The sequence below is a fragment of the Talpa occidentalis genome, unplaced genomic scaffold, assembly GCF_014898055.3.
Source record: "Talpa occidentalis isolate TD23 unplaced genomic scaffold, MPIMG_talOcc4v2.1 talOcc4.17, whole genome shotgun sequence".
Lineage (NCBI taxonomy): Eukaryota > Metazoa > Chordata > Mammalia > Eulipotyphla > Talpidae > Talpa > Talpa occidentalis.
In genome coordinates, this window is record NW_023601754.1 from 54,170,604 (window position 1) to 54,188,656 (window position 18,053).

Sequence of the window (18,053 nt, forward strand, 5' to 3'; positions counted from 1 at the left end):
CGGGCAGGCACAGCTTTCTTCTTCCCACTCTTTTAAGATGTTCCATCCAGGGCCTCCCTGGTGGCGCGGTTGAGCACTGGGTTGCGAAGCTGGCCGCAGCCTCTGCAGTGCCGGTTCGATCCCCGGCTGCTCCCCGGCTGCTCCCCGGCTGCTCCCCGGCCACCGGAGGAGGGTCCCACATGGCGCGCAGACCTCTCCTGCCGCCCGCTGCTCCCCTCAGCAGTGTACCTCGGTCCTTCTGCCTGCTCTGCTCCCCGCTCTGGCTCTGGTGAATTCTCTCACCCTCCCGCGAAGTACCCAGTGCTTGTGTAAATAAACAAACAAACAAACAAACAAATAAATCTTAAAAAAAAAAAAAAAAAAAGATGTTCCATCCAGGGGACTCCTTTGCACCCCCTGGAGGAGTGATTGTGGCGGCAATGGCTGGGGAAGGTGGGCAGAGAGCATGCACAGCAAGAGGTCTCCTATGCCCTCACCCAACCTCTGAATGTCCCTCCTGCCTTTCTACATATGCGCTGTAGACAGTGACACTCTCTAGGGTGGGAACGAGGACCACGTGGTCCCCTGTACCCTGCAGAACCCGAGTAAATGCCAGCTACTTGGAGGGTCCCTGGAGACCCCGCCCCAGGGAAGGTTGCCCACTCGGCTCAGGACCTCAACAACCCTGGCCCTCTCTCACCAGCCACCCCACACGATGCCCAGACCCTGGCTGAGGAAGCCCATCAGAGTACAGACTGGGGCCCCATGAAGAAGGAAATGGGCCTGAATGGGATCCCCCCATGGGAGACGATCCCTGGGCTGCTGTGCCCAGCCCTGAGGCGGACAATGGGTGAAGGTGGGGTGAGCTGCCAACCAGTCTGGCAACTTTTAGGAAGGAATCCAGGACAGGATGGCTCTCAGGCAGGGCTGGGGGCTGAGGAAAGTTTATAATATATGGATCCAATGAAACTATCTCGTTGTATATAAAGAGGAAGGAAAATGATGAGTCATTGGCTCACCGCCACCAGAAAGACCTGGGCGGCTCCTGGCTATTGCGAGGGTTTCACCTTTGAAACCTTCACCCTGGTTTCACCTCTGCGCTACCGAAGCTCAGGGCAGAACACAGAGAGGCCATACCAGGCACTGCCCGGCTCCTGCCAGGCCCAAGGCCCTTGAGTGAGCCAAACCATCCACCAACCCATCTGCTTTTCCCAGTCTCCCCTTTGGAATTTCTGATGAATGGCTTTTTTGCGCTTCATCCCACGTGGCCTTACAACACAACACACAGGAGGTACAGCTGGGCACGAGGATCGTCTCGGGAGGACAGAGCTGGCACCACATGTCACCTGCGGGCCTTCCCTGCCCTTTCTGGGTAACAGAACCCCTCTCGTGGAGGGAGCCGAGTCCACATGATCAAAGTGAAACTGACCACTTCCACCCACGGGGATGGCCACATGACCAGGCTGGCCAAAGTGACCTTTCAGGGCTGAGCGTGACCAAGCCAAGCCCGCGAGATGCCACATAGAGGCGCTCTGTCAGCGCTGCTGGTGGCCGAGGACCTGAGATGCCCCTGTTGTGCCACCTCTGTGCCCATGGGCAGTACTGAGAATGGAGCCACCGGAAGCAAATGGACAGAGACAGTGGGACAGAGAGAAAGAGGGAGAAATGATGCTGGGTTGGGTTGAGCTGTGGATCCAGGGAGCCTGAGGCTGGAGGCATCCATCATCCCTGCTGACTGAGGCCATGGTTTCACCTCTGCCTCTGGGATGTCTGTGCTTTGCCATCAGGATCACCCCAATTCCTGTGGAAGCACTGTGGGTGTGGCACATCCGCTGGTTCCCAGAATTGCTCTTTAAAATTGGACTCGCTATTCATCTTGTAGCACAGGGGGGAGGGGCTGGGGCAGACACCCCCAGCCACTTCCTTGGGGGCCAGTTTATAAAACAGAATTGGAATAGGGGTCTCCCTGGTGGCACAAGGGGTTAAGACGCAACCTATGAAGCTATCCGCAGCCTCTGCAGCATGAGTTCGATCCCCGGCCAGGGAGCTACCCACATGGCACAGCAGACCTCTCCTGTCTCCCCACTGCTCCCCTCAGCAGTGGATTTCAGTCGATCTGCCTGTTCTGCTCCCCTCTCTGTCTCTGATGAATTCTCGCACCCCCTGCATCTCTGACCTGTACCCCAGTTCTTGTATACATAAATAAATAAATCTTTAAAAAAAAAACCCCAGAACTGAATAAAGTAGGTCCAGGGCTGCCAGTTTGCCTTGCCCTGCCCCATGACTCCTTAAATAACTGCATATGTATGAATTGGCTTCTCCCCGCAAAGTACACAAGAGGAAGAAAAAAAGAACTTCTTGAACAATTGGCCTCTCTTTGTTGCATTTTACAAGTCCCAGTCACTAGAAGTCATCAATTGCAAGTCAGAAATTCCAAACCAAATACTGCATGGGGTCATGTGGTGTTGGCAGTGGTGGCTTATTCTATTACTTATGTCATAAACCCTAGATAGAAGATGCTTCTCGATACATGTGGCTTCCCTGGCTGAAGAGGTGGGATGGGCAGCACCCTCAGCATGGCAGCCACAGACGCAGAGCCAGGTCCCCCACAGCACGAGCCTGACACCAGCTCCATCCACATGGCTTTGAGCCACGTGAGCAAAATCTTCCAGCTTGTTTCAATAGCAGTTCCTGGAAGACTCTGTGTAATTGCCCTGCGACCCGAATGCAGCAAGAGCAAGAACACAAAGAAGTAGCAGATGGTTAAGATCCATCCCCCCACCCGTGAGTGAATCTGTTTCTAGAAACTCTATTTTTTAAAAATCATCTTCTTTTCAGCCAAACCTAATATATGGTGAGCAAATATTTAACAGGTTTTGTTTGAAGGGGTAGCAAATTACTAGCCAACCTTGTGCATATTTCACAATCCAATCCACAATGAACAAAATAATAATAATGATGTTTGCTGTTTGAAAGTAGTTTGTGTGGATATCTTATGCCCTTAAGCACATGAAAAGAGGTTCTCCCCAGTAGTCATCAGGGAAACAGATGAAAACCACAACGAGATTCCCAATAGCAAAAGGGGAAGCACTGACAATCCCAAGTGTTGACAAGGATCTAGGGCAACTTGAACTTTTCTTGCATTACTGGTGGAAGTGTGGAAATGGCCCAACCTCTTTGAAAACTTGTTCACATTGTCTACTAAGGCTCCACTCTTAGATGTATATTTATAATGGTTAATTCTTTGCTGACTTGTATAGGGACTTGTGCCCAGATATTTGGTGAAATACTAGTTTAGTCATTTTCTGGTTTTTTTTTTTAAGAAGCGTTTTTAAGATGAGACAATGAGTAAAACAGATTACCCTCCATGACATAGGTGGGCCTCCTCCAATCAGTTGAAGACCTTTACAAAAAAGACTGACCTCCTCCAAGGAAGAGTCAGCCAACAAACAGCCCTCAGACTCCAACTGCCAGTTGCACACATGGGGATCTCCTCTGTGCACCTTTATAGCTGTCCCCCCTCCTGTCCGCAATCTCTGATATCTGTCCTCCGTGTCATGTCTATAGCCGGCCACTCAGGGATAGTATGTTAATGAAGACTATGAACAGCATCCAGCCTTCTGGGAATCGCCTTTTTCTCACCCAGCACAATTCTCTAGATCCATCCAGGTGAATCAACAGTCTGTAAGAATCACGCTCCACAGTGTGCATTTTCCACAGTGGTTGGGCCTCCCACCACTGCAGGATCTGGGTTCTTACCACTTTGGGAATAGAACTGCTATGAAAAGCCCCCTTCGAGCTCATCCACGCTGGAGGAGCCCCAGGGCTGAGTCACAAACTGGGGGAAATCAGATAAGTGAGTGGTTTCAAGTCACTGCATGTTGGGGAGGCTGAATTGAGTCCAGGGGACCAGCAGGTAGCCCTTCTGGGAGACAGGCGCCAAGCTCAAGACCATACAGCAAGAAGGAAGTTCACCACCTGCTCTGTTAACTGTGTCTCTTACCTCTTTGAGGCGGCCAGCTGCATTGGAAAACATGGTGAATAGAACACGCATTGGGGTGCTGGGCTTACTGGGGTCACAGTCAGGAGTCAGGAACTCATTGAAGGCTTGCGGGTTCTGGGGTACAGGGCTGTCCCGCACCAACTGATCTATAGGCCTGGGATGATTAGGGCAGGTGACGAGTGACTCCTAAAGGAAATAGTTGGGTGTATGATCAGAATTGGTCCATTTGCATTTAAATAAATTTTTATGGCGGTAACAGTTTACAATTCTGTATATGATTTAGAGGGGTAGGGTCATACCTCTTGAGATGTGTTATCATGCCATGCACTCATGGACCAGGATAGCACGCGGAAGCAGGCCACAATGCCTCCCTTGAACTGGTCCAGCTCAGAGTTTACCACCACTGCCACCACACCTGAGTGAGAAGTGGGGCCTAGCAGGCAGTTGAGTGCAGCACTGAGAAGCTGTCCGCAGCCTTTGCAGCGCTGGTTTGATCCTGGCCATCCGGCGAGGGTCCCACATGGCACCGCGGACCACTCCTGCCACGCCCGCTGCTCCCCTCAGCAGTGTGTTTCGTCAGTCTGCCTGATTTGTTCCCTGCTCTGTCTCTGGTGAATCCTCTCACCCTCCCGTGAATCTGGCCTGTACCCCGGTTCTTGTATAAATAAATAAATAAATCTTCAAAAAAAAAAAGAGAGAGAGAGAAAGAAATGGGGCCTAGACACTCGGGGGCAAGGAATTAGGCTCCGGGTTTGGAGGGGAAGACTGTCCAAGGATTTCTGGATATATTTTTAAACCATCATAATATTTTCCAGCTGAGGTCACAAAAATGCAACTTGAAAAACAGGCCCACGTGATCAAACTGGGATGGACTGCCTCTCGGGGACTGCGACCAGGGATCTACAAACTCATGCACATGCACACACTTCTCTGTGCGTGGGCCCCACTTTCTCAGCTATAACCAGCCTCATCCTCCATGAACTGACATCCTCACTGCCTCATAACCAGAAGAGAAAGCTGGGTCAGGGGCAGCTCCTAGCACCCAGCCAGATGTCTGGGCCAGGTAGGGAGGACATGATAAACACAGCACATCGCCTGCTCCTTCCTCAGACCCCGCAGGGGCTGCAGCCAGGCTCCATGACTGGCTGGGCTTGGAGCCTGGGACCAGCAGGGAGAGAGGGCCCTGGGGGCACAAACACTGTGGGTTGGAGCCGGTGTGTGTGCAATCTCGCCCAGCCTGGATTTATGAGCCAAAATCATAGTTGCCCTATTTTCAGAACAACAGGAAAAAGCAGCTGCTTCAAACTCTGGAAATGGTAAATTTCCAAGGGTGTGGCCCAATCATCAGGGCTATTTGAAGACTTTAGACATGCAGAGCTTGTCTTGGCAAGGGCACCAACTTCCTCCTTGACACTTTTGGGCCAGAACTGAGAGGTGGGTGCAGTAGACAGGTGGGCCAAAAGCTCTCCTTGTCTGTCTCTCCCCTGGGCGCTGCCCTTTAGAACAAGGCTCATGAGAATAAGATTCAGGGACAGCAAGCAAAGCCCAGGCTTGCAGAAGGCAGAACTTTTCCTAATCTGGGACAGAAAACCCCAGCTGGATGCAAAGGTCCCGCCCTCCCTGGTTCAAAGTCTCCTAATGGAAAGTTTGGAGCCCAGATATGGTTTTGGCACTTCTGGGAAATAAAATGTCTCATGGTGAGAGGAGGCCTCTGGCTCACCCTGATTCAGATCCTGTGAGCGGGGCCAGAGTCCAGGCTCTGCAGGCATGGAAGACTAAGCCTGGAGGCTGCCGCATCGACCAGCCCATAACGTAGCCTAGAGGCTGCCAGAGACGACCAGAAGGCTGTCCCCAGCCCCAGCCTGGATGCTATAGGGGTTGATCAGAAGCCTGGCTGCAGTCACAGCCGCTAGGCTGCCAGGGTTGACCAGAAGGCCAGTCCCTGCCCCAGCCCCAGCTTGGAGGGCACTGGAGTTTACCAAAATGCTGGAAGTAGCCCCAGCCTCTAGACAGCAGGGTTGACCAGAAGGTTGGCACAAACCTGGTGTCAACCAGGGGTTCAACAAGAAGGCAGGCCCCAGACCCAGCTTAGAGGCTGCCAGGGATGACCAGAAGGCCGGCCATAGCCCCAATCTGGAAGCTAATGGGGTTGACCAGAAGGCTGGACCCAGCCACAACTGGAGGCTACTGGGGTCGAACAGAAGGCCAGACCAATCCCAGCCTGGAGGTTGCCAGGATTGACTAGAAGTTTGGACCCAGCCCTGAACCTAGCCAGAGGCTGCTGGGGTTGACAAGAAGGTAAGCCCCAGGCCCAGTCCCAGCCTGGAAGCTGCCAGGATATACGAGAAGTCAGGGACCAGCCCCAGCCTAGGGGCTGCCGGAGTCAAAAAGCAGGCTGCCCCAGGCCCAGCTTGGAGTCTCCCGGGGTCAACAAGTACGCCGGCCCCAGCCCCAGCCTGGAACTAACTTGGTCAAGCAGAAGGCCGACCCCAGCCCCAGCCTGGAGAATGTTGGAGTTGACAAGAAGGTGGGACCCACACCCAGCAAGGAGGCTGTGGGTGTCAACCAGAGGGTTGACCAGAAGGCCCGCCCCAGTCCCAACCTGGAGGCTGCCAGGGTCAACCAGAACACAGGCCCAATGCCTAGCCCCAGTCTCCAGGCATAGGGGTCAACCAGAAGGCCAGCGCAAAGCCCATCGTCAGCTTGGAGGCTGAAGGGGTCGAAGAGAAAGCCTGCCCAGCCACAGCCAGGAGGCTAGAAGGGTCAACCAGAATAGCCACCCAAGGCCCAGCCACAGACTGAAGGCTGCCAGGATTGAACAGGAAGCAGGCTCCAGGCCCAGCCCCACCCTGGAGACTGCAGGAATTTCCCAGAGGCCAGCCCCAGCCCCAGGCTGGAGGTTGCTGGGGTTGATCAGAATGCTGGATCAAGGACAAACTACAGGCTGCTGGGGTCGAGCAGAGTGCCAGTCCCAGCCCCAGGTTGGAGGTGCCAGGATTGAACAAAGGCTGGGCTCAGCCCAGCCTGCAGGCTGCCAGGTTGACCAGAAGGCAGGCTTTAGCCACACACTGGAGACTTCCAGGGTCAACGAGAATGCTGGACCAAATCCCAGCCCCAGCCTGGAGACTATTGGGGTCTAATAGAAGGCCAGTGCCAGCCCTAGCCTTGAGGCTGCCCAGGTCGACAAGAAGGCAACCCCAGCCAGAGCCTAGGGAATAGAGGGACCACCAGAATGCCAACCCAAAGCCCAGTCAAAGCCTGGAGGCTACCAGGGTGAAACTGAAACCAGGCAAAATACCCATGCCAGCCTAGAGGCTGCAGTGTCGGCAAGAAGGCCAGCCCTAGCAACAGCAAGCAGTTTGCCAGGGTTGACCAGAAGTTGGCACCAGCCCAGCCTGGAGGCTTGGTGGTCAACCGGCAGGCCTGCACCAGCTCACACTGGAGGCTGAGGTGCTCCACCAGTAGGCAAGACACAGATAAGCACGGAGGTTTGGGGTCGACCAGCAGACCAGGGCCAGCTCAGCTGGGGGACTGAAGGGGTCGACTGGAGGACTACCCCAGCTTAGCCTAGAGGCTGAGGGGGTAAACAAGCAGGGCAGAAGAGGCTTAACCTGGAGGTTGATGTGCAAGACCAGCAGCCCGGCCTAGGGGGTCAAAGGGGTAGGCTGGTCTGCTCAACCTGGACGCTGAGAGGGACGAGCAGCTGGAGGCTGAGGGGGTAGAGCAGCAGGAAGTTCCAGGCTCAGCCTGGAGGCTAGGGGGTTGAGCAGCAGGAGGGCCACAGCTTAGCCTGGAGACTGAGGGGGTAGAGAGGCAGGCAGGTCCAGGCTGAGCCTGGAGGCTGAGGAGGTCAAGCAGCAGGCCGGCCCAGGTCAATCTGAAGGCTGATGGGGTCGAGCGCCAGGCGGGCCCAGGCTCAGCATATAGGCTGAGGGGGTAAAACAGCAGGGAGGACCAGGCCCAGCCTGCAGACTGAGAGGGTCAATAGCCCTGGATCCAGCTCAGCTGGAGGCTGAGGTGCTTGACCAGAGAACTCGCTGAGCTAAACCTTGAGGCTAAGGGGTTGACCAGAGAACTACCCCTGTTCAGCCTGAGCCTGAGGGGGTCAAGCAGAAGGCCAGTCCCGGGTGAACCTGGAGGATGAGGGTGTCAAGCAGAAGGCCAGCCGCAGCTGTGCTTGAGAGTGAGGGGGACGAGTGGCAGGCAGGCCCAGACTAGGTCTGGAGGCTGAGGAGGTTAAGCGGCGGCTGGCCATGGCTTAGCCTAGAGGCTGAGAGGGTGGAGCCTCAGGCAGGTCCAGGCACAGCCTGGAGGCTGAGGAGGTCAAGCAGCAGGCCGGCTCCAGCCCTGCCTGGAGGTTGGGGAGGTCCAGTCGGGAGGCCCAGTCTGGACTGGGGAGACCCCGATCCAGTCTGGAGGCTGAGGGGGTAGATCTGAAGGCTGGCCCCAGCCAGGACTGGTGGCTAAGGAGGTCAGCTTGCAGGCCGGCCCCTGCCAAGCCTGAAGGCTGAGGAGGTTGATCTGCAGGCGGGTCCTAGCCTGGTGTGGCGGCTGAGGAGGTCAAACTGCAGGACGGTCCCAGCACACCCTGGAGGCTGAGGAGGTCAAACTGCAGGCCCACATCAGCACAGCCTGGAAGCTGAGGAGGTGACCAGCAGGCCAGCTCCAGCCCTGCCTGGAGGCTGAAGAGGTCCACCTGCAGGACAGCCAGAACCCAGCCTGGAGGCTGAGGGGGTCCACCTGCAGACCGGACCTAGGCCTGCCTGGAGGCTGAGGAGGATGACCTGAGGATGGCCCCATCCCATTCTGGAGGTTGAGGTGGTCAAATACAGGCTGGCCCCTGGCCTACCTGGAGGTAGAGGAGGTCACCTGCAGGTTGTTCGCAGCCCAGCCTGCAGGCTGAGGAATTCAACCTGCAGGACAACACCAGGGCAGCCTGGAGGCTGAGGACTTCGAAATATAGGCTGGCCCTAGCCCTGCCTGGAGGCTGTGAAGTTCAACCTCTAAACCGGCCCCAGCCCAGCCTAGAAGCTGAGTAGGTTGACATGCAGGCCGGACCCTGCACGCAAGCTAGCAGGCTGAAGAATTCAAACTTCTGACCGGCCCCAGCCCAGCTGGAGACTGAGGATGTCCACCTGCAGTCTGGCCACATCCCAGCCTGGAGCCTGAGATGGACGACCTGCAGGCCGGCCCAAGCACAGCCTGGAGGTTGCGTAGGTCGACCTGCAAGACAGCCCCAGTCCAACTCAGAAGCTGAGGAGGTCGACCTGCAGGCCTGTCTCATCCTAGCCTGTGCGGTCGACCTGCAGGCTGGCCACTGCCCAGCTCAAGGCTGAGGAATTCGACCTCTAAGCCAGCCCCAGCCCAGCCTAGAGGCTGAGTAGGTTGACCTGCAGGATGGCACAGCCCAGACTGGAGGCTGAGGAGTTCGACCTGCAGGACGGCCCCAGCACAGCCTGAAGGCTGAGGAGGTCGACCTAGCAGGGTGGCCCCAGCCCACCTTGAGGGGTGAAGAGTTCAACCTGCAGTCCGGATGCTGTGGAGGTCGGCCAGCAGGCTGGCCCCAGCCAGCCTGGAGGCTGAATAGGTCAACCTGTAGGCCAGATCACCCAGCCTGATTGCTGAGGAATCTGACCTGTAGGCCGGCCCCAGCCCAGCCTGGGGGCTGAGGAGTTCGACCTCTAAGATGGCCCCAGCCCAGTCTACAGGCTGAGTAGGTCGACCTGCAGGTCAGCCAGACATCACCATGGATTGCTCCAGTAGGTCGGCTCCAGCCAGCTGGCAGGCTGAGGAATTCGAACTTCAGGCTGGCCCCAGCCCAGCCTGGCAGTTGAGAGGTCAACCTGCAGGCCGGCCCCAGCCCATCCTGGAGGCTGAGGTGATCGACGTGAAGGACGGCCCCAGCTGACACTGGAGGCTGAGGAGGTCCACCTGCAGGCCAGCCCCAGCCCAGCCTGGAGGCTGAGGAGGTTGACTTGAAGGCCTGCTCGAGCACAGCCTGGAGGCTGTGGCCGTCGACTGGAGGCAGGCCAAGGTCAGCCTGGAGGCTGATGGATCAAGCGGCAGGTCAGTCTGTCTCAGCCTGGAGTCTGAGGAGTTGTAGCTGCAGGCCGGCCCTGGCTCAGTTGGAGGCTGAGGGGGTCGAACAGTACCTGGATCATCTCAGTCTGGAGGCTGAGGTGGTTGACCAGAGACTCCCTGAACTCAGCCTTGAGGCTATGGGGTTGACCAGAGAACTACTCCAGTTCAGCCCAGAGGCTGAGGGGGTCAAGCGGCAGGCAGGCCTTGGCTCGGCATGGAGGCTGAGATGGTCGAGCAGCAGGCGGTCCCGGCTCAGCCTGGAGACTGAGGGGTTTGAGGGGCAGCCACTCCCTGTCTCAGCCCGGAGGCTGAGGGAGTTGAGCAGTGGGCTGGCCCCAAGTCAGCCTAGTGGCTGTATTGGTGGACTGTCAGCCCAGCCCCAACTCACCCTGGAGTCTTAGGGGGCCTCTGGCACCTGCCCCAGCTTAGCCTGGAGGCTGAGCCCTCATACTGACAAGCAGGTCGTAGCTCTGCTTGGGGGTGCTGAGAGGGTTGACTAGCAGGTCGGCTCCATCTCAGCTTTGAGGCTGAGGAGGTTGTCCAACAGGCGGCCCCAGCTCAGCCTGTTGGCTGCGAGGGTGGACCAGCAGCCCAGCCCCTGTTCAGACTGAAGAATGAGGAGTTTTACTGGCAGTCAGGCCCTGGCTCAGACTGGAGCCTTGGGGGTCGACTAGTGGGCCCACCCAAGCTCAGCCTGGAGGCTGAGGGGGTGGATCTTAGCTGGTCTCAGCTCTGGCTGGAAGCTGATGGGGTCGACCAGCAGCCAGGCCCCAGATCAGCCCAGAGTTGAGGGGTCGACCAGCAGGCCGGTTCTAGCTAAGCCTCGAGGCTCAGAAAGTTGACCTGGAGGCTCAGAAAGTTGACCTTTCAGCCTGGAGCCTGAAAGCAGGCTTGGTTTTGAGGTCTGTGGTCTGCACCCCTCATCCCCCCGTCCACCAAAGTATGCTGTGTGAACGGATGCTGGCCCCTGGATCCCACAGCCCTTCTAACTCCACAGCAGCTGGGGTGGGAGGGGGAAGATTAGGGGTGCAGCTTTGAACCCATGTCAGCTGGGCAACAAACCCTCACTAGTCTTCAAACTGGAAGTAATCCCACTGCCACCCTGTCCTGATGGGCTGGAAGCCCCATCTTCCTCTGAGGGTTTCACCCCCCCATAAAATCTGGGGGCTACTGGCCTTTCTGTACCAGAAAATGAAGAGTAGCTCGAGCCCCCACCTGTGGCAGAGCTGTGCTGGAGAGCCCTGGGGCTCGAGTCTGGCTTGGGCCTCCCCCGAGCTGCGTGGTCTCCGGAGGACTGCTCACTGGCCTGTGCCTCCATTTGCTCATCTTAAAAACGGTGCTATTACGAGCATCTACTAGGTGGGTCCTTTTGTGAGGTTTGAGCATGTTCACGTGTGTAAAATGATTCTGCCTGGCTTGGCGGAGGCTCAGGCCCAGTTCGCTGTCACCTTCACAACAGAAGGGGCTGTAAGCCTCGCCCCCAGCTAGTCACCCGCTCACCCCTTAACTGCCCAAACAGGAGTCCTGCCACTCCCTGGAGGCCCTGCTGTCAGCTGCAGGGAGGTGCTTCCCTCCGCTTTCTAGGGTCACAGAACTGCACCTTCAAAATATGCAGCCCTGGGCCTCCCCTGGTGGCGCAACGGTTGGGCGCTGGGCTGTGAAGCTGCCTGCAGCCTCTGCAGCGCCGGTTCGATCCCCGGCCACCGGCGAGGGTCCCACATGGCGCACAGACCTCTCCTGCCATCCGCTGCTCCCCTCAGCAGTGTATTTCGTCAGTCTGCCTGTTCTGTTCTCCACTCTGGCTCTGGTAAATTCTCTCACCCTCCTGCTCTTCTGACTGTACCCAGTGTTTGTATAAATAAAAAAATAAATAAATCTTAAAAAAAAAACACAAACATGCAGCCCAGTCACCCTGAAGGATGTGGAAGTGATGGGTTGCAGGGAGCTTTCAAAAGAGGGACTCCCTCTCTGTTGCCCTGGGCCCTGCAGGAGGCCCTGTCCTCGCCGACCATGACCACCGTCATGTCTGCCTGTGCGGAAACCACCGAGGCTTCCGGCTGCCCGCCCTCCTCACCTGGACAGGACTGGGAGTTGGACCCCCATGGGACAAGGGACGCCAGGACGAGGAGGCTCACAGGCCCTGGTGCAGAGTTATGAGCCCCCCAGGACAGCAGCACCCCCACCCCAGGTGTGTCTCTGCCCGGGGATGGGGAGGTGCAGGCTCTCCCCTTCCTCAGGGACACCTCTGCGTTTCCCCCCCAAAGAGATCCGCTCCCTCCTCCAGAAGCCCAAACTGCCACCAGCCCCCAAAGCTTGCACATAAGACCTTCCCCTGGGGCCTCTGCTGGTGGCCTCAGGGGGCAGAGGTCCCTTAATGGCAGCCGGGCCCCAGGAGGCCATCTTGGCCCACCCTGTACTTGCTCAGTGACTCTGGCAAGCCCAACCCGCTTTCCCAGCCTCAGTTTCCCTATCAGCGAGGGTGTTAAGCTACGTGATCCCCAGGATCACTGAGCATTCACAAACACTCCTAAAAGTCCTCTTTCCCGTCATTTCTCCTGCTCAAAAACCTACAGTGGCTCCCCAGTGCCCGAGAATCAACATCCCTCCTTGGTCTGGCAAACTGGGCCTCCACAGTGCTCCACAGTGCCCTGCCCGCTCCCCCCAAGAGGCTCCAGCCCAGGTCTGCCTTCTCCTCTGGCCCCCACACCCCTGCCCCTACTTCCCTTCCCATGGCCCACCCTGGGAAAGCCTGGGGGTCCCTCAGACCTGGGTTTGGGCTCCGGGGCTCTTGTTTAATGAGCTATGTGGCCGAGGGCCAGTTGCCTCACCTCTGTGCGTGGGGCTCCTCCCCAGGTCACAGGGAATCGTTCCCCAGTCCCCAGTGCGATGGGCCACCAGGTTGGTGAACTCACAGAGGCCCCTGATAGGGACTTGGTTGATGGGAGGGAGAGCGACAGGAGTGGGGGAGGAGGACAGAGGCAGAGAGAGGTGGGCGAGAGGGGGAGAGAGGGAGGGGAAAGGGGGCGGCCCCCCCAGAGAGCTGTGTGGCGGGTCAGCTCTTGTTCTAACAGGGACAGGTGAGTCAGTCACCTCACCTGGGTGCTGAAGGGAAATGAACTGAATCTGGCCTCTAACCTCACAGGAGGCAGCTGGGCCCACCAGGACCAGGAGGGCAGAGCTGAATACAGGGCGGAGCCCCCGGGCACTGGGGCTGTGGAAGGGAGCAGGCACTGCCCGCTGGAGGAGGGGTGGAGAGCGCCGGGGTGGAGAGAGCTCACAGGGAAAAGCCTGGGCAGCAGTGGACGGCTGTGTGGAGGGGAGAAGCTCTGTAGCTCTGAGGACAAAGGGGCAGGGGCATGGGAATGTTCTGGAGAGCGGGAGTTCAAATTAGGGAGGGCCTGGCAGGCTTGGCAGGCTGTGGACTTCGCCCAGAGGGCAGCCAGGAGCCGTTGGGACCTTTGCAAAGGGAGTGCCTGGCATTCTGGGGTGTCTGGCTCTCCACTGCCTGATAAGCCTGCAGGAGGTGGCTGGAGGGGGCGGCCTGTAAGAGAGACGGGTTGGGGCCAACAGGCAGCTGGCAGTCCTTGGGGTGGGGGGAGGTCTGGCTGCCTGGAGCCCCAGGCAGGGGGAGGCCACGCAGAGCTCCAGGAGGGTCACACAGGAGAGGTAACTTGGAAGCACAGGAAACCCCCCAGAGTCACTCCCAGGTGTGAGTAGACCTGGTGACAGAATCCAGCACTGGAGGGCAGGGACTGTGCTACATTTAAGACTTCCCTTTCCTCAGGTTGAGATGGTTTCCCCAGTGGCTATAATCACAGGTGTCCCTGTGAGGTTCACCCCCTCCAGCAGGAAGTCCTCCAGGGAGTACCCTATGGCCTGGAGTCTCATCTACCTCCCCGTACTCTGGATGCCTATTGTCTCCTAGTAGGTCCAGGGCCTGGACCCACAGCCTGGCCATCCCCCTCCCTAAGGCAGACTGAGAGGGGGCAGTGGGTCCCCTGTGCTCACCCAGCCCCTCTGTAGCCACAGCACAGTTTTCCTCTCATGTTTATTGGTTCCCAAGGGCAGCCCCACCCAGAGGAGGCCAGTGGGCTCAGATCTTGCGGCTTCCAAAGACAGGGCGGTTCACGTGCTCGGGGGAGGCCAAGAAGGCCTTGAGCTTGGGCCGGGCGCTGAGACGGGCCACATAGGCTGAAAGCAGGGGGAGAGAATCCAGGCAGCCGGGGGCCAGGACCTGGTGATTCAGCAGCAAGTCCAGCAGGTTGTAGTCGGCGAAGGAGATCTGCAGGGCAGGGAGGGGGTCAGGAGAGACAGGTAGCGAGGGGCTGTGGGAGCCCGAATACAGCTGCTGCAGAGCAAGAGTCAGGCCCCGCCCTGGACCTCAGTTTGTTCTTCTGAGAAATGGAGCTGCCATGGGCTAGACCTAGTACGCACCTGGTCACCCACAATGAAGGCCTGGCCCCCCTGGTTCTGGGCCAGCAGGGTCTCAAATGGCTTCAGGTAGCCTGGCAAGTCCTGGACATACTGGGCCTTGCCCTCCTCCTGTGAACGGGAGAGGTCCCAGTTGGTGGCACGCGTGTCTGGGCACAGAGCCCCCCCGGCCTGGCCCAAGGCCCACGCACATAGTTGTGGTGGATGAGGTGGCTGCAGCGCCGGCGGAGGTCCTCCACGCCGTCATTCACCATGTCCACCTGCGCCGCCTCCCGCGGGTCTCTGCCGTAGAGCCCTGGCCAGCAGCCGAGTGGGTCAGCCTCCTCGTGTTGGAGGCCTCCACTCCACAAGCCCACTTTCCTCGGTGACACTCCCAGTGCCCAGGACTCAGAAATTCCCTGCTCTAATGCTCCCAAGCCCCTTGCCCCAGGCCTGTGCCCTGAAAGGTTGGACCAAACCCTGGTGGGCGCCTCTCTAGGTGCAAGAGGTAGCTGTCTGTGGGAGCCCAACATGCTGTGCATGCTGGGGTATCCACACACCGTGCAGGGTGTGGGGGCTGGGGAGAAGGGCGGCAGGCCACAGCCCTCTCGGGCCCTGCAGAAGCAAGGCCAGGCCTGGGCTGGGCTGTGCCTGCTCCCCTGGCTCCTTCATCCTACTGGGACCTGGGATTTTCTCAACCCTCCAAGCTGGTGAAAGAAGAGCAGTCACCTACCTAAGCCAAGTTCCTGCCACCCTTGAATCAAGGCTGCAGGCCTGGCCCCTGGGAGCGTGAATTTCCCATATTCAGCTGAGCCTGGGCCGGGGGTCTGTCTGGAAACCTCTGGCCCAACAGACAGAGGCCTCCAGCCCATACCTGCACACACCTGCGGGGACACACCTGTGGGGGCACACCTGCGGGGGCACACCTGCTGGGGCACACCTGCTGGGGCTAGCTGGCGCTGATGGCTGGTCCAGGGGCATTGGCACCCCAGCCCCACACCCTTCCTAGAGCTCAGGCCCAGCATCCTGTGTACGGGCATCTGGTCTACCCTCCAGCCTGGCAGGATCTGCTGGCCACAGGTGTAGCAGCTCAGGCCCCAGGATGCTAGACCGGCCCTGCTGCCCCGGGGCCCCAGCACTCACCCAGGGAGCGACCCAGGTGCCTCAGGATGGCATTCGACTGGTACAGGGTGAGGTCTCCATCCTGGAACTTGGGGAGCTGCCCATACAGCTGGGGGCAGCACAGGTCCGTGAGGGGTGCTGAGTTCTGCTGCCCTCACCCTGCTTCACCCAAAGGCCCAGCACCTGCCCCTACCCACGGGCAGCCACTCACACAGGAGGCCTTGAGAGGGCCCTGCCGCCAGGCATCCTTGGTCACCACCTCCTCCTTCCAGGTCTGGCCCTGGTCGGCCAGCAGCATGCGCATGGCCTCGCAGCGCCCTGGCGGGGAGACAGCGTGTGGGGACGCAGACCCCAGCCTCACTGCACCCCGGGAGGGGGGAGGGCGCAGCACCCAAACCCCGACTTTAGAGCCATCTAGGGGGAGGATGGACCGGGGAGGAAGAGGGGAGGCCATGGCCCCAACGAAATGTTGAAGAGGGGCCAGAGACGGAGACCCCAGGCGCGGGCCACACCGTGCCCAGGATGAACAGGTTCGGGGTGCGGCCGCGGTGCGGCGAGGATGCTGTCACCACAGAAGCGGGTCCTGGCCCCGCCGCGGCCCGCCCCCGGAGTCCGGGCCCGACCCGCGACCCCAGGCCCGTCGGGGTCCCCGCCCTGCGCCCCCTCGCCCCGCCTCGCGCGCAGGCGGGCACCGAGGCAGCAGCCTGCGCATCCGGTTCGGGCCTCGCGCGCCCTTCGCCCTCCTGAAGGAGCAGCGCCGCACCTCGGGCGGGGAAGTACACGATGGTGTAGGGCGGCACTAGGAGAGACGGACAGACAGACAGGCTGCGTGAGGGCCCCGGGGCGGGCAGACCCCGAGGAGAGGGGTGACGGCCGGGGCCCGCCCCCCACCCTGTCGCGACCCAACTCACTGGAGGGCGGTGAAGTCCGGAGCAGCAGGAAGCGGGGCGGAGCCCGCGGGCCCGTATTTATGGTTCTGCTGCTCCCGCCCCGCCCCGGCCCCGGAGTGCGCCCGCGGGGAGCTCGGGGCGGGGCTGGAGCCGGCGGGACCGGCCCTAAAAAGGAAGCAGCCAGGTCCGGGCTTGAGAGAGGACCCGGGCTCGGCAACTGCCTCCACGCCGCCCGACCCGGCTGCCTGCGGCCCAGCTGGGGAGCCTGCGGCGTCTGCGAGGAGTTGCCTGAGCGCGCTGAGGATCTCTGCAAAGGGAACCGGCCCCGGAGCCTGGCGAGCGCGCCCACCTGAGGCTGCCCGTGCCCTGAGGAAGCGAGGCGGGGCTGCCGGCCGGCGCTGACCCCCGCCCTCCGGGAGCCGGGTGTGGCAGCAGTGTCAGTATCTTGGCGTGGACATACTTGAGGCTACTGTTTTGGAAGCACCCGTTTCCAAAAGCTGCTTTGAGATTTTTTGGGGGGAGGGGAGTCACCGCATTTTTCCAGGGCACACTCGTTTCATAGCACCAGACCAGCTGGTCCTGACTCTTGGCTTGCACCCCTTCCTTGGGACCTGGGAGAAGGGCGCTCACTTAATTCTTAGCTTTGGTTAACACCGGCCTGCAGGGCGGTGACTTTGGAGGAGTTGGCCACAGTTGGCGTCACACAGCCTCCGCTCCTCCCCACGCCAAACACACACAGCTCCACAGAGGACCCAAATGTGTCCCCAGCAGGCACTCAATAAATGCTCGTTGCATGAGTGGATGCAATGTCAATAGACATATCCATTTACACACGGTCTTTCCAAGATGACAATGCGAGGAAGCCCCGAGGGGTGCAGGCCTGTTGAGAAGGTCACATACATTGCCACCCTCAGACTTGGCCCTTCTGTGCCCCGTTTTATTTTTATTTTTTTAGGATTTATTTATTGGGCCTCCCTGGTGGCACGGGCGGTTGAGCACGGTGCTGTGAAGCTGTCCGCAGCCTCTGCAGTGCCGGTTCGATCCCCGCTGACCTCGGAGCAACCCACATGGTGGGCAGACCTCTCCTGTTTCGCCCTCTGCTCCCCGCTCTGTCTCTGGTGAATCCTCTCACCCTCCCGTGCATCTGGGCTGTGCCCCGGCTCTTGTATAAATAAAATTTAAAAAATTTATTTATGCATACAAGAACCGGGGTACAGGCCAGAGGTGCAGGAGGGTGAGAGGAGTCACCAGAGACAGAGTGGGGAACAGAACAGGCAGACTGACGAAATACACTGCTGAGGGGAGCAGTGGGCGAGTCACTGGCTGCCAGGGATCACTGCGGATTGCTTCACAGTGAGGTGCTTAACTGCTAAGCAAATGAAAACTTTCCTGTTTCCTGCTAGAGTCACAGGCCTGGTGCAGTAAATAATACAAAGTGTAAACAACAAGTTTGCTTCCTTAATAAGCATATCTAAAGGAGGTGACATTCTCACGCCATCCTCAGATAGCTGCATTTTTCCCTCTTTTGTCAAGAACTTTTGTCCTCACTGACCATGTTATCAACGGAA

At 58.8% G+C, this 18,053-nt stretch overlaps 1 protein-coding gene across 1 annotated transcript; it reads right to left on the bottom strand.

The window, feature by feature from the left end:
* Window positions 1-13,916: 13,916 nt before the first annotated feature.
* LOC119249900 (glutathione S-transferase P 1-like) lies at window positions 13,917-16,550 on the bottom strand. The gene is made up of 7 exons (XM_037517456.2): window positions 16,507-16,550; window positions 16,359-16,394; window positions 15,807-15,913; window positions 15,617-15,704; window positions 14,686-14,789; window positions 14,498-14,605; window positions 13,917-14,345 (listed from the first exon to the last, which is right to left on the bottom strand). Coding segments are annotated over exons 1-7 (633 nt in total). The 5' UTR covers window positions 16,508-16,550; the 3' UTR covers window positions 13,917-14,156.
* Window positions 16,551-18,053: the final 1,503 nt, after the last annotated feature.

Excerpts from the sequence above, each read along its gene's own strand:
- LOC119249900 (XM_037517456.2), bottom strand. Across the intron at positions 15,705-15,806 it reads GCCCTCTCAAGGCCTCCTGT|CTGTATGGGCAGCTCCCCAA; the intron begins GTGAGTGGCTGC and ends TGCTGCCCCCAG. Across the intron at positions 14,790-15,616 it reads GCACCTGGGTCGCTCCCTGG|GGCTCTACGGCAGAGACCCG; the intron begins GTGAGTGCTGGG and ends GCTGCTGGCCAG.